General features: G+C 42.9%; 2 protein-coding genes across 8 annotated transcripts in view; both read left to right on the top strand.

Moving 5' to 3' along the window:
- Znf367 (zinc finger protein 367) overlaps positions 1 to 9,040 on the top strand; it is a 17,478-nt gene extending 8,438 nt beyond the window's left edge. The window contains exons 2-5 of the mRNA XM_004643800.2: positions 860 to 1,010; positions 3,782 to 3,901; positions 5,236 to 5,374; positions 6,980 to 9,040. Coding sequence (XP_004643857.1) covers positions 860 to 1,010; positions 3,782 to 3,901; positions 5,236 to 5,374; positions 6,980 to 7,202 — 633 coding nt within the window. The 3' untranslated portion in view covers positions 7,203 to 9,040. The remainder of the gene's footprint in view (positions 1 to 859; positions 1,011 to 3,781; positions 3,902 to 5,235; positions 5,375 to 6,979) is intronic.
- Positions 9,041 to 11,364: 2,324 nt separating this feature from the next.
- Positions 11,365 to 14,765, top strand: part of Slc35d2 (solute carrier family 35 member D2) — a 59,208-nt gene continuing 55,807 nt past the window's right edge. For 6 of the 7 annotated variants that reach the window (XM_023704010.1, XM_023704007.1, XM_023704006.1 and 3 more), the window contains exon 1: positions 11,365 to 11,508. In XM_023704010.1, coding sequence (XP_023559778.1) covers positions 11,393 to 11,508 — 116 coding nt within the window. In that variant the 5' untranslated portion in view covers positions 11,365 to 11,392. The other variant, XM_023704009.1, reaches the window with a different exon arrangement.

Here is a 14,765-nt window from a genome sequence, read left to right as displayed (position 1 = left end):
TGCCCAATCTTGTCTGATCTCAGAAAATGGGATGTTGTCTTTCTTTGATTCTGCCTCCTTTTTTGGCTTCATATATGTAGAGGCTCTTATTTATAAGTGTGTTTATAGTTGTTTCTTTTTCTGTCCTTTTATTTTTAACTTACTTATGGTTTTGAGCCAAAAGGAGTCTTTTGTAGATAGGATTTCTGTCTGCTTTAAGGCTGAATAGTATTCTAGTGCATGTGCATACACCATCTAAAAAAGTGATTTATTCACCTATTGGAGACTTCCTGTAGAAGAAGGTCTGCTGCTGCCCTGGGGAAGCAGGGCCTGACTCACACAGGGAATGCTGGCTGCTAGCCAGGGAAGGGTGAGGGGCAGCTCCAGGCCCTCTTGCCATGTCAGGAGGCCTATTTCTTTTCTTTTTTTTTTTCCCCGGAACCGGGGATTGAACTCAGACCCTTGCGCTTGCCAGGGAAGTGCTTATTCCACTGAGCCAGCTCCCCGGCCCCCAGAAGAATGGGCAGGCTCTTTTGTGTGTGTGTGTGTGTGTGTGTGTGTGTGTGTGTGTGTAACCAGGGATTGAACTCAGGTCCTTGCACTTGCCAGGCAAGTGCTTGTTCTACTGAGCCATCTCCTCGGCCCCAGGAGGCCTATTTCTTCATTCAATGTTTGCTGAGTTTCTTTAAATCTCTTATTTTCTGGGGCTGACAGCTGATTCTGATAGTTTTTTCTTGATTTTGTAATGGAAGAATAGACTGTTGGAGCTACACCATTTTTACAGATGTCATTCAAGCAAGATTTTTGTCTTTTAAAATAATGTCGCTGCAGCAAATAGAGTCCAAGAAATGATACTAATACTTATACAAATGGTTCACAGGATGGGATCCGACGTGGCCGACCCAGAGCTGATGCTGTACGGGATCTAATCAGTGAAGGGGAGCATTCATCAAGCAGGATCCGATGTGACATCTGTAACAGGGTGTTTCCACGGGAGAAGTCACTCCAGGCTCACAAAAGGACTCACACAGGTAAGTCAAGTACATTTTAGCCATTCCTAGAAGTAATACTTTATTAAAGCTAACCTGATGTTTAGGCTTATAAATTTTAGTTGCCTTCTATTTCCTTATGTTGCTACTGTTTGTGAATTTTAAAAACAGGCTGTGTGTATCATTTCCTTTTGGGTGAGGAGTGGTGGCTTTTAATATGGCTCCATGTGACTCTTAACAGTTATCAGGGTACTTATTCTGGGTATCACTGGCAGGTCATAGTTAAATTTAGTTCTCTTTGTATTTATTTGATATACTCTTAATTGGTGTCATTGTTAAAATTCATTTGTAGACCAAATAATAAAACTGTGATCATCACATTTTTAGAGAGAATTCTTTTCTTTTTTTTTTTAATTTTTTTTTAATTTTTCAACAAATAATACACTGCATATATTCTTCTTAGTGGTTAATTGCTGTACAAGATGCGGACTTGGGATCCTATTTACAAACACCATTAGAACAAATCATTCTATTCTAGAGAGAATTCTTGAGCGCTCAGTGTGCCATCAGTGTTTGGCCTAACCATCAGGTCTGCCTACCGTGGACTGATTTTTCAGAATTAAATGAATTGCAAACAGCTATCCCAAGATTATCATGCATCTTACCTATATGTAGAAACTATACTTGTGTTTTAAATACCATTTAGAGAGCAAAAATCTTATTTATAGAGGGGGCTTGTTCTTTCTGTAAGTTGATCCTAGAGGAAGGAACCTTGTAGTTCTTCTGAGAATTCACATAGGAGGAAACTGAAGTCTGACAAAGCCAGTGAATACTGGCCTACAGTGAGCTGAACCCTAAGTCTAGAGCTCTGCCTGTGCAGTTTAGTAGTTACCAGCACTCGTGGCACCTTTGCATGTGAAATGTGAGGAGTCTAAACTGAAATGCCAGTAACTGTAAAGTGTACTAAGAGGAAATAATCTCACTCATGATTCTAATATATTGACATGACAGTATTTTGGTTAAATTGGATTAAATAAGCATATGGTTAAAACCAGTTTCACTTGGTTTTGTTTTTTCTCTTCTAATGTGGCTTCCATGTGGTTTGTGTTATATTCCTACTAGCCAGTATTGATCTAGGATTTCAACTTTCTTTCTATCAGGAATCAAACTCAGGACCTTGCACTTGCCAGGCAGGCATTGTGCTGCTGAGCTACATCCTGGCTAGGATTTCAACTTTAAAATTTTTTTTTTTTTTTCCCCTTGTATTTACTTGCTTATTTTTCTTTCAGCTTTGAAGAGGAGGTAGACTTTATTGTGATAGAGTATAGTTTCCTTATCTAAAATTCCCCTCAGATAACTGTGTGTGGGTCACACACCCCTTGTTGGCATGTGGGACAATTCAAGATCATGGCCTCCATGAGAACACCCAGTCACTTACTCTGCCATACCTGCAATGTGTGTCACTGACCCTTCTAGACTTTGGCCTGCTATGCTGTATACCGAGGAAGTGAGCTCACAATCCCTAAGCATAGTGAAGATCTATCACATGTGCTTTGTAAAAAAACATTTCTCTTACTGTTTTAAATCATGCCCCTGTATCCTGTGTTTGTTACGTTATATTCACTTATTGTGACCACTTAGTCTGTCACTAAATGATGAGAAGTTTCAGGAGAACTTGTGACTGTTCTTTGGTCTTATCAGAAGAACCAGTGTATAATTGGTGGTTAAAGAATAGGTTTTACATTGCTGGGTTTGGTGGCACATGTCTGGAATCAAAGAATGCTGGATAGCTGAGACCAGAGGATGACAAATTAAGCCTAATCTGGGCAATTTAGCTCTATCTCAAAAACAAAATAAAGGGCTGAGGATATAGTTCAGTGGCACAGCACCTGCCTGGCAAGCATACGGTCTTGAGTTTGATTCCCAGTACCAAAAGAGAAAAAAAAAAAAATACTGACAAAAAAAGGGAGTAGAGGGGCCGGGGAGATGGCTCAGTAGAATAAGCACTTCCCTGGCAAGTGCAAGGGCCTGAGTTCAATCCCCGGTTTGGCCAAAGAAAAGGGGGGTGGGTAGGGATGTGGTTTGGTGTGAAGGCTGTGGCATATGCATATAACCCCTAGTACCATGCCCCCAAAAAAGTTTGTCCAAGAAATAATAAACTTAGTTGCTGAACAACATTGTGGAGCACATTTAGGAGCCTAACATTGTGTTATCTATGGGCATTTAAATGAAATACAGCGTAGTAGGAATTTTAGCAAGAACATCTGTGATGTGTTGATGTTTTTTAGAGGTAGAGTGAGGTACAGTGCTGGAGAACCTGCAGGACAGAAGATTTGAATGGACAGAACGTGGGATTTTCAAGGGCTAGAGCCAGATGAGGAGGAACTGCCTGTTAGCAGAGATGACTGCAGAGAGAAAATAAAGATATGCCTGGCACTTAGAGTGACAGTTTTAATCATCTAGAGAGCACTGTTGCCGTTTGGGATGGCTTAGGGGCAGCTAGGACAGTCCTTTCTCCATGGATGAGAAAACAGGAGTGAGAGACACAAGGAATCAGCAAGAGGCAGTGGGTTGGATTTTGGGGAGTGAACAGTCTGGGATAAACTGAAGAGGATCACATCAAGGACTTGGACCTGGGTTCTTAAAATCCCAAAGCCTGAAGAAAAGCTTGTGCTCTGCAGAGGGCCTGCTGCTGTCCTTGCTGTCAATAGCCCCCTCACTGGCTCTGTCGCTACCCCAGGGGCATAAGGGTGGAGTAAAGGGGTGGTCTCACTCCCTTCTCCCCCTTCCTTAATATAGCTTTTTCTCCACAGGTGAGAGGCCCTATCTCTGTGACTACCCGGACTGTGGGAAAGCCTTTGTTCAGAGTGGGCAGCTCAAAACACATCAGCGGCTCCATACAGGAGAGAAGCCTTTTGTTTGCTCAGAAAATGGTACGGTTGTCAAAGTTAAGTTGGGGAATACCTGGTAATGAGTTAATTAATAGTTAAAATATGTTTTACTTTCAATTTTTGAGGTTAAAGATTTTTGATACGAAATATATTAAACATAAGCTTTATTTATTTTTAAGGAGCAGAATTTATTTATTGGGGGAAAGAAAGCTCTCTGAGAGCAACAGGAGGGGAACCTGAGTGTGTTGCCCTCATAAGCTTTTTTTCTTGCTAATTGTGATCCATGCTAAATTTTATGGAAATGATTTTCAAATACAGCGTTCTTTTTAGATGGAAACCTTAACAGGCAATTAAAAATACCATATCCAATTGCAGGGAGCAGAACAATCTGTAAAAGTAAACACAGCCTTCAGAGTAGGCTTTGATGTTGGTTTTCAATTTCTTAGCTATTCAACTGAAATAAGCATATGATCTTTTTTTATCTTTTAAATTCTTTGATTCCTTTTCATTTTTGTTTTTATTCGTTTGTTATGTACTCATCATAGTTCTTTCTATAGCATATCTTAATACTTCTTGGTACATTCCCTTCCCTTCTCCTCTCTTCCTCTCTACATCTTAGTTCCCTTCCCATTTGCAGAAGATCTGTCTCCTTGTTTCCTCTTATTTACATTTTACCTTAGTCTTTAATTTACTTATACTCTGAGTTCCTTATATAAGAAAAAACATGTTGTAATTTAAGCTTCTGTGTTTGTTTTATTGCACTTATTATCTCAAGGTAATCTTTTCTTAGGTGACCTTTTATCACAATTTCTAAAGTTTTTTTTAAGCAGTTACATTTAATAATAATAAAATATTATTAACATTTTAAAATGTTAATAATATAACATTTTATATTACATTTCAATATAATTCTGTCCTGTTCCTCTAGATTCTTGATTACTGTTATAAATGTTACAAAAGTGTTTCATCTAGTGAATTTGCTTAAGCAAATATATAACCATTACTTCAATATTAAATACTTAAATTAAATATTAATGTTGTAAAAATTTGCTTATTACCAGCAAAGACCAAGGGGATGTTTTCACACGTACAGCTTTGTTTCTTTTGGGGGATGTTTTCAGGAACTAGAGCTCCTGGCTCAGAAAATTTGAGCATGTGTATGACTTGTGTTTCTTGGGGTTTGGAGAGATGTACATGGTGGTGACTGTGCTGTGTCCTCTGCTCCTGCACTGGCATTGTGGCTGTGTAGAGGCGTGCTTGGTTCTAGAAGGCCAAATCTCTCCTTTACTTTTTCTGTATATACTAATGAGACTGGATATTTTAATATGTCTGCTGGGTATCTATGTTCTAGCAAGTGTCTCCCTCCTTGTTTAAAGGCTGCCTGAGCAGATTCACTCATGCAAACCGCCACTGTCCCAAGCACCCGTACGCCAGACTAAGGAGAGAGGAGCTGACGGACGCACTCAGCAAGCACCAGGCTGCAGACAATAAGGCTGCTGCGGAGTGGCTGGCAAAGTAAGGCATGGTGTGGGCAGCTGCGGAGGTCTCTGCCAGGCGGGGGTTTTGGGTTAGGCACTCTCACTTTATTTTTTATTTTTATTTGTTTTTGGTGGAACTGGGGATTGAACTCAGGCCCTTGTGCTTGCCATTGAAGCGCTTATTCTACTCAGCCATCTCCCCGACCCCCCCTCTTACTTTAAATAAGCTGCTTTTACACACATATGGAGTAATTCACAGTAGTTGTTTCTTTACAAAATGTTATAAATGGTCTATGCATGATTAAAATCTACAATATAATTAGGTTGTATGCCCCAGCCAGTTTCATTTATTTTTTCACTGTAAGGTATACTATTTCTTTTCTTCCAGTTTTAAATTGTGCTGCTGAGGTAACCCCACAATTTATTTTAAAAGGAAGTGTTTTCCTCTTTTTTTGTGGGTATATGTGTGTAGAGATAGGATCTTATTGTGTTGTTCAGACTGGCCTTGAACTAACAGTGGCTGGCTGTCACACGTTTATCTCTTGAGTGTCCTCCTTGCTGACCAGAAATACATGAGAGCGGTGTCTTGCCACTGCTGTAACCCTAAGGCCCATAGTTCATGGGCCTTAATATTCAAACAAGCAAAGAGCATGTTTTGGGGGATGAAAATTTTTATATATAAAGGAAAAGTGGAAAAGCAAAGGTCAAGTGTTTGTCCCATCAGTTTGCTACCGCTGAGAGTCAGTCACAATGGCAGGAACACCTGAGCGAGAAACCATGTGAGACAGGAAGCCAGATGATTCAGGGGCCAACATCACTCTTTTTACAATGGTGCAGTTCGGTGGGAGCCAACCAGAGTCGTAAGAGCTGTGATGATGCTTCCTGAGGACCGAGAACCCGTGACCTGATGATAACCTTGCGCTCGGCCTCAACTCGCAAAGGTTCTGTTATTTCCACACACTCCCACACTGACGATTGGCTTCCAGCATGTGCTGTGACACACGTACACACTCTTTAGGGGTGCACACTCAAACCATACCCGAACTGTCCCTCTCCTCTTCCTCAAAGTTTACTTTTTTTTTTTTTTTTTTTTTTTTAATGTATTTAGTACAGGGTCTCACTACACAGACCAGACTTATATCCTCCTGTTTTCAGCCTCCCAGGCGCTGGGATTACAGGTGCCTGCTTAACATATTAATCTCTGTCACCTTTTGTCAATGTTTTACACAGTTAACTGTCAGAAATTACCAGGATAGAGAGGCCTCTAATGACTTTTTAAAAACCATTTGTGTTTGAATCTTTTCCTATGTGTGCCTCAAGGTAGCAGTGTATCTTTCTTGATGCAGGCACTAGGAGTCAGGGCCTTCCACCTGCGGGGCCTGCAGGCAGCCAGCAAAGGACAGGCGCAGAGTTACTCTAGGGGAGGCCACTTGTGAATACCCAGGCCGAGCAGGAATTTGCACTTCTTTGCCCTTGAGTTGTGACTTCCGTCAGTGGCAAGTTTATGTGAGATGCGAAGTCCTTTAGCACTTTATGAGCTAAAACACAGAAAAGCAATATTCTTTCGAAAAGCTTTAGTTTTTAAGGAAGAGTACAGTCAAGACACGCTGTGTGCCCTAACAGTTCTCGGCCTTTTGGACAGGTACTGGGAGATGCGGGAGCAGCGCACCCCGACCCTGAAGGGCAAGCTGGCGCCCAAGGCGGACCAGGAGCAGCGTGACCCGCTTGAGTGCCTGCAGTCGGACGGCGAGGACGATGAGAAGAGTGTCGCCCAGCAGCGGCTGCAGGAGCAGCGTGAACGGCTGCATGGGGCTCTGGCGCTCATTGAGCTGGCCAACCTGACTGGCGCACCGCTGCGCCAGTAGCCGATGCCAGGCAGAAGCTAAGCACCTTACTTGCTTATCCTAGGCTGCTATTCTGTAGAATTTATGAAGAATGTCATTACCCCAGAAGCTGGGGTGAGAGAGAATTGCACTTTTTTATATGGAAATAGATTGGATGTAAAGTTTAAAATTATTTTGTAAATAAGGACTGTACCATACAGGGTAGAAAACTACATATTGTGGGAAGCTAGATTTTGCAAGTTTAATGCATTCATTGGAAGCAGTTCTCACAGGAAGCACTTTCTGAATAAGACACTTGTGTGAAAAAGCAGAAAATGGTACAAGGAGCCAAAGAAGATTGAAATAGATTATTTATAAGATCATTTTTAACAATGTATATTAGTATATTTTAACATTAATACTGTAAACACTGAAACAAACAAAATATAAAATGTGTTTGTAAGATATATATTTTTAAATTGCTCAATAAGGCTAGAGAAATGGGAAGCTATTTGGGAAGCTGTTCTAAGTTAAGGACTTGGAAGAAAGATATCTGAGGATCTTGGTGAAATACACAATAGTTCAGAATTTTGGCAATTGGAGTAAAATCAGTCTTATTCTACCCGACTATAATGTTTGAGTTGGAAAAGCACTTGTCACCCCTCACATGTTAATGGGAACTTTTGCACATTTCACGTTTCTCATTCGCTGAAAATCGAGTGATTAATCTTGCAAAGTCTAGGTAACATGGGAATTGGTGTTTTTTATATATATGATGGACCCTGTCATGAGATTTGGCACGTGGATTTTTATTAATAAAAGGGACATCTACAGGGTTGCTTTGTAGTGAAATGTTTTAGCTCTTTTGTTAGCAAACACTAAATTTTAATTGTACTGCTTATTTAGAATTATTAGCAAATGGAAGCCTCCATATTTATATTTTCAGTGCATAAAGCCACCTTCTGCTTTACTTGAGAATAACATGCCAAGCTATTTTGTGTTCACTAAATTTAGTTATCAGTTAAACACTGCAGAAAACAATAGCTACTCAAATATGTAGATTTCTGGGATAGTTTTTAACTGCAAGTGTGTTAACTTGTGTGGTGGTTTAAAACCATTTTTTCCCAAATAAATGAAGTTAATAAACATCACTTTATGTACTGAAGCATGACTGAAATTTAAAAACGGAGCAGGCCACCTCCTTTTTATAAGCAAAACCCTCTTATCACATGAGCTTTCGTTGTAAACGAAATGACATGCATAGCATGGTAATTTATAGACTTCTTAATTGGAGTGAACCTCAAAATATAGGGGGAAAGATGGGCTCCTCAGCTTCTTTTTTCTTTGAGTAAAGTGGTACCCTCCAAATGTAGTTCATATGTTACCTAGAATGTAGGCTTTGTATCCAAAAGTCCTGAAGTGTGGCAGTACACAGGTAGTTTCCAGGGGACAGGCTTGGGGGAGGGGAGCCAGGGGAGTTTTTTGAAGAGAAGTGGAGAGGGGAAGAGCAGACGTGGCAGTTAGAAATAATGTGTATGATGAGGACATACGTTAAAAATATAATTCCTCTGTACAGATAATTACAGATCTTTTAGGGAATTTTTGTAATAAGAAAATTTATAGTCGTAATGATCTAAGAATTCTGTTTGTAATTTGGTATACGGAATTTTAACTTGGAGCACTTATGAATTTGGTTACAGACCATAGCATATGAAATTTCCTGGTTTAGGTTTCAACATCTACTCTAGAATTTTCCCTCTCAACTATAACTTAACATGAATTGAAAAGGAACACTCAGTCTTGGGAAATGTAAAATCTGGTAAATTTACCTAAAGAAGGAAGGTCAATAAGAATACAAATATTTGTCAGTTCACAGATAATAAAAAAAAAATCTAAGACTTTTAAAAAGCAAGGATTTTTTTATTGTTTTTCCAGTCAGCTTTTGTAAACCATAAGTCGTTCATAAATATTTTTATTTGTATAATTGGAAGTTTTAAGAAATTATTACAATTCTTTACGAACATTTAAAAGGTTATCCTTTGATATAAGCTATATACTTGGACAAAATATATGGTATCTAAAATTTGAGGTGTGTTAAGACTGCTTTTTGTTTTAAAAATGTGGTTTACATTCAAATTTTTGAAGTGTTTTATGCTTCATACAGCTATTTTGCAGTGTGGCAGAGTTAACAGCATAGAATAAACATGCTGTAATTTTAAAAGATGCTTTGAATAAAAATTTATTTTAATTTAAAGTTTAAAATACATAGTCATTCTTGAAGCTTTATAATTTATTTTTCTATCAGTATAAACATGATATAAAACCTTTGACAGAGACATGACAGCCCTCCATTCTTTTTGTTGTTTTAAATTTATGTATTTGGTACAGGTTCTTGATATGCAGCTTGGACTCCTACTGATCCCCTGTCACAGCCTCTCCAGCACTGGGATTACAGGTGTGTGCCACCATGCCTGGTTTCAGTGGCCAGCAGGGTGCTGGGCTGGCTCATGCAGTACCTGGGATTAAATCCAGGTCCTTGCAGTTGTCCAGCAGACGCTTAGACTGCCGAGCTATCTCCTCACCCGAGCCCTCCATTCTTTGGTCAGCATTATTTTAGTGCATTTTATAGTTCATTCCAGTCTTATTCCAGGTATCTCTTTTGCATAGTTGTAACCTGAGTGTGGAATGTCTTACTTTAAAATTATGGGTTTTTATAGCACAGATATTTGAACTGGACGCCTTTCATGGCTCATTATTACAGTGTTAAACGACACTGGTGTAGATAAGTATTAAACCACTGGCAGCCCTGTCCTGGGCCTTCAGTAGGATCATCAGGTCCTGCGATTGCACTTCTAGTCCAGATGTGTTCAGACTTTATTTAGGGCTGGGTGGGTCTTTTTAAGATAAGGTTTCACTCAGTTCAAGTTGGCCTTGAACTCCTGCTTCAGCCTCCTGAGTGCTGGGATTAGCCAATTTTTGTATAATTTTTTGGAATGTCTTTGAGCACTTGCAGCCTCAGAGCTCATTCTGTCTGGATTTTTCAAAAGAATCTTACAAAGAACTCAAGTATGAGTTGTAATTTGAACAGGATAAAGATGAGATTCGAACAGTGACTGCAGACCTACTGTTTTGTAATCAAAGTGACCTAAGACATCTTTTGGAGAAAATTAAAAGGGACTTATGTATATGAATCTTTTTCTTATTTTGGGTAATTTGGGCCCTCTTCAAAAGTTTTGCTTTAGTTCCTCAATCAGGGCTAAAATGTTTGTTTTTAGCCTCTGGCTGTTCAGTGGCCAGAGGACAGCGGTTGCCCCAGCATCTGTACAGTTACACTTGGACTTTCACTAAGAACGTTTTGCATTTCTAAAAGTACCAGATTTTTTTTAACATTAACCATTAATAGAATGAAAATACAGAACACTTTAAGAGCTGCTACCAGAGGCAGTCCTGGGAGGTTTCCTTTGAAATAGGCCTACCGGTGCTAACAGCTGTCCCTTAGGGAAGGGAAGAAGTGTGCCCTTGGGTGAGGACAGGACCTGCCCTAAAACACCCAGAGGCACCCGAAGCCCTGACACTATCCTAGGTGCTTATCAAAGAGAACTGAAGTCTGTACACATGTTCAAGAATGGCCAGCGTGTTCCCTATTAGCCCTAAACTGGAAACAACCATCGTGCCCATCACACCATTAAACAACAAAAAAATGTTAAGTGGCAAGGATAATTAGCCGAGTTTAAAAAAAAGTGACAAATTCTAGAAAAGCATCTCATTTACATTAAATTAGAAAAAGAAAGGCAATGAGATGGGGGAATTCAAAGGGGCGTCAGGAACTTTTGAGGATGGTGGAAGTGTACTATGCGGTGATCTAAGCGATGACCTCGACGCGTGCATTTATCAAAACTCAAAATAGCTCAGAAGCGGGGTGCTCTCCTGCGATGCCGGCAGTCTGGGAGGGTGATGCAGGAGCACGGCAAGTTGGATCCCACCCTGTCGCAAAAACAAAACAAAGAACAACCTAAACTGTACTCACAAATTTCATGTTATTGGATAAAAATCACACGTTGAACATAGTTGAGCGAGCAGAAGGAAGCCCACGGCGCGCGGCGTCCAGGCGAGCGGCCTCCTCCCAGCCCGCTCGGCCCGGGGTGCAGCCGAGGGCGGGCGGGCGGGCGGGCCGGTTCCCGCGCGGCTCTTCCTGTTCCTGCCGCGCCCTTCCCGCGGGCCGGGACCTGACCATGACGGCCGCGGCCGCCGAGCCCTCCCGCGCCGCCCGGCTGCTGTCCGCGCTGCTCTACGGCGGCTGCTCCCTGCTCCTCGTGCTGCTCAACAAGGCGCTGCTGACCGCCTACGGGTGAGGGCCGGGCCGACCGGGACGCGGGGCCGGGACTCCGCCGGGGGCAGCGAGGTCGCCGCCTGACGCTCGCCGCTGCGGGCCGCGGCCGCCGCGAGCTGGAGGAGGCTCCACCCACAGGTGGATCTCGGAGCCGGGGAGGGAGGCTGGGTTCCGGCCCCCAGGCGCCACCATCGGATCAGCCTGAGCCCCGCGGCTGTATTGCTTGACCATTCCTTCCGGATAGCGGCAAGTGCAGGGAAAACAGTTACAAGTTATGCGGTGGCGGGTTTTAATTCAGTTTTTAGTTTTATTAGTACCTGTTCGCGGCGCACAGTGATTCCACTCCTCGGTGGGAGTTGGTAGTGTACCAAACATCCTCATTCCTTTCGGGTCCTTTTCCCTTTTCTCCTGCTCCACGCCTGCCTTTCGCGGTGATGCAGGGAGATTTAGGATTAGCGAGAAATAAACCTGTGAACTCCCGCTTCTTTGAGCCTCACTGTAAGAACTAGAAAATCCTGTTTAATTCTGCAGGTGCGCTGGCAGTCCTGAAAGCTGTGGGTTTAAACCCAGCCCTGGGCGGTTAGCAGCTCTGTCTCTCAGGACTGTTGGCCTACTCAGCAAGTTCCTCAGACACAAGCTGGGGGATTGCAAGCTGTGTGTGAGCGCTCTGGGGACTACCTTGCTGCCAGAGGACCAGAACGTCCACAGTTCGGAGCCCCGAGAGTCGGACCTACAAATGCAGACCTTCAGCCGTCTCTCTTTTTGTATTTGAGAAAACAGACTCACAGGAAACCAGCTGTGAACGCACAGAGCCCAGGCCAGGAGATGGAGCTTGGGGGAGTGGGTGTAAACTAAATAAATAAACCCCAGCCGTACTAGGGACATCTCCAGTACTTTCATAATTTTTCAAATTTTGAGACACTCTCTTAAGTTGCCCAGGCTGGGCTTGAGTTTGTGATCCTTCAGTCTCCTTCAATGCTGGGGTCTACAGGCCTGAGCCACCACATCCAGCCATTTGCATTGTCAGATGTGACCAGGATTGTAGACGGGAGAAAAAGGCAAAAAAAAAAAAAAAAAAAAAAACAAAACCAAGGAAAAAAATGTGTAGTTTTAAGTAACATGGTCCCTGAAGCTTCACCAAGCAGGGGACTTTTTTTATTTTGGTAGTACTGGGGATTGAACCCAGGGCCTTGTGTATGCTAGGCAAATGTTCTCCAATGAAGCTACATCCCAGTTCTTTTTGTTTTTTAAGACAGTCTCACCAGGTTGCCCAGGCTGGGCCTGACAGCTGGGCCTGACACCTGGGCCTGACACCTGTGATCCTCCGGCCTCAGGCTCTTGGGTAGCTCAGGCTGTCACTGTAGCACCACACCTGCTCACCCTTTGTCTTTATTGTTAAGGATGCCCCAAAGGATACAGGTGCACACATCAGGTGAGGAGATGGACAGGTACGTTTGGGGAAGGGGTTAGAGCTCCCAACTGCCCAGGGTCAGCTCCTTACCTGTCCTTGTATGGAGGCTTCATTATGTAGTGTGATTGAACCGTTGGTTAAGAGTGATCTGTGATAGGTTCTGGCCTAAGTATGAATGGCTGAATCTTTATGGTGGTCATCTAATACGGCTGAAGCCCTTAGAACAACAGCTTATCTTCCCAGAGACCACCTCCCTCCACTTCTTCTCCAATTCAGCCCAGAGTGCAGTTTCCTTTCACCTCTCCCCCCACCTCAGGGAAGCCCCTCATCAGCTCCCTCAGGCATATCTAAACATCCCCCTCAAACCCCACCCCTGCAAAAGATCATAAATGCCTCCGCCTCCCTTTGTCCAACTCCACGGAATTCCTAGAGTGTGTTGGGCCCTGGACCCTGCTTCCAATGAGGTGGAGCTGTGTGGGGTGTCCAGCAGAGGGTAACACCTCTGTCGCTGGCTGCTGTGTTCACAGCAGGTATTGGGGGAGGTAGGGAGGAAGCAGGAGCGTGTGATCCTTGATAGGTTTTTTCAGGCGCACGCCTGGCACAGCAGAGAAACAGGCAGAAGGAAAAAGGGAAAGGGGCTTTATTTTCTTTGAGAACACGGAGAAAATTTGGGGAAGATAAGGAATTCTCTGGAGGTGGACAAAGGGAGGCTGAGGCTTTTATGGCCTTTTGCAGGGGTGGGGTTTGAGGGGGATGTTTAGATATACCTGAGAAACTGATTTTGGGGATCTTCCCTGAGATGTCAGGAAGGGTGAAAGGAAACTGCACTCTGGGCTGAACTGGAGAAGAAGGGGGGAGGTGGTCCTGGGAAGATGGGCTTTTGTTTTATAGGCTTCAGCTATATTAGATGACCACAATAATGATTTAACAATTTATACTAGGGCCAGAACCTATCAATCAATAGTTTTACTTTTATTCTAATGTTGGTTGAAGTCCTGTGGAAGCTTTTAGCCTGGGAGCAACAGGACATAATTTGTATTATTAGAATGATTTCTTCGGGGGATGGATGGGTAGGGAGCTGATGGGATTGTATTGTATCAGGGGGAAGTGCCAGGTGAGCCACCATGGTGGCCTGGACTGGGTAGATGTGGCCTGCAGCTATAGAGAAAGGGTATGGATTTGGGGTACATTATGGTTGTCAGTTTTTGTTGTGCTGCTAGGGTTTGAACCAAGGCCTTGAGCATGCTGAGCAGGCGCTCTGCATGAGCATGCCCTGCACTTTACACCTGGGCCTGCTGTTGATACTATTTATGAGGTCTTGTGTAGTCAGCTTTCTGTTCCTCTGATAAAACCACGGAGCGGGGGGTGGGGGGGGGAGCGCTGGGGTGAATCAAGATATAGCATGTCCAGGTACAAACAGCCTGTGATGTGAACACTTTGCATATCTGAAAGTACCACTAAATTTAATTAATTAAAAATTCTATCCAATTGCCAGGAGTCGAACAAATGCAAAAAGTTCTTTACACAAAGACATTCTGAGCAATACACATTATGTATGCATGAGGGAAAAATATGCTTCTACATAGAGGAGGTGTTATGGTTCGTGTAAGGATGTACCCCTACTCCCCCAAGCCTCATGCAGTCATGGGAGTGGGTTTTGTGAAAGTGGCTGAATCTAGACTTTGTGATTGCTTTGTAGTGCAATGCTGGGATTAAGTGTGTAAGTGCTATGCCTGCCCTAGGCGGTAGCCTGCATAGAGTGTTAGGGAGAGAAAGAGGCTTGCCGCGCCAACTGCCTGCCTCTTGCTGCACAGGGCAGCTCCCAGGGTCTTGGGTGCAAATCCGCATCTGGCAGACTAGCTTT

The sequence above is a fragment of the Octodon degus genome, unplaced genomic scaffold (assembly GCF_000260255.1).
Source record: "Octodon degus isolate 3935 unplaced genomic scaffold, OctDeg1.0 scaffold00184, whole genome shotgun sequence".
Taxonomy (NCBI): domain Eukaryota; kingdom Metazoa; phylum Chordata; class Mammalia; order Rodentia; family Octodontidae; genus Octodon; species Octodon degus.
The sequence above is the reverse complement of the archived record's forward strand: the minus strand, read 5'-3'. Positions and strand labels throughout refer to the sequence as shown.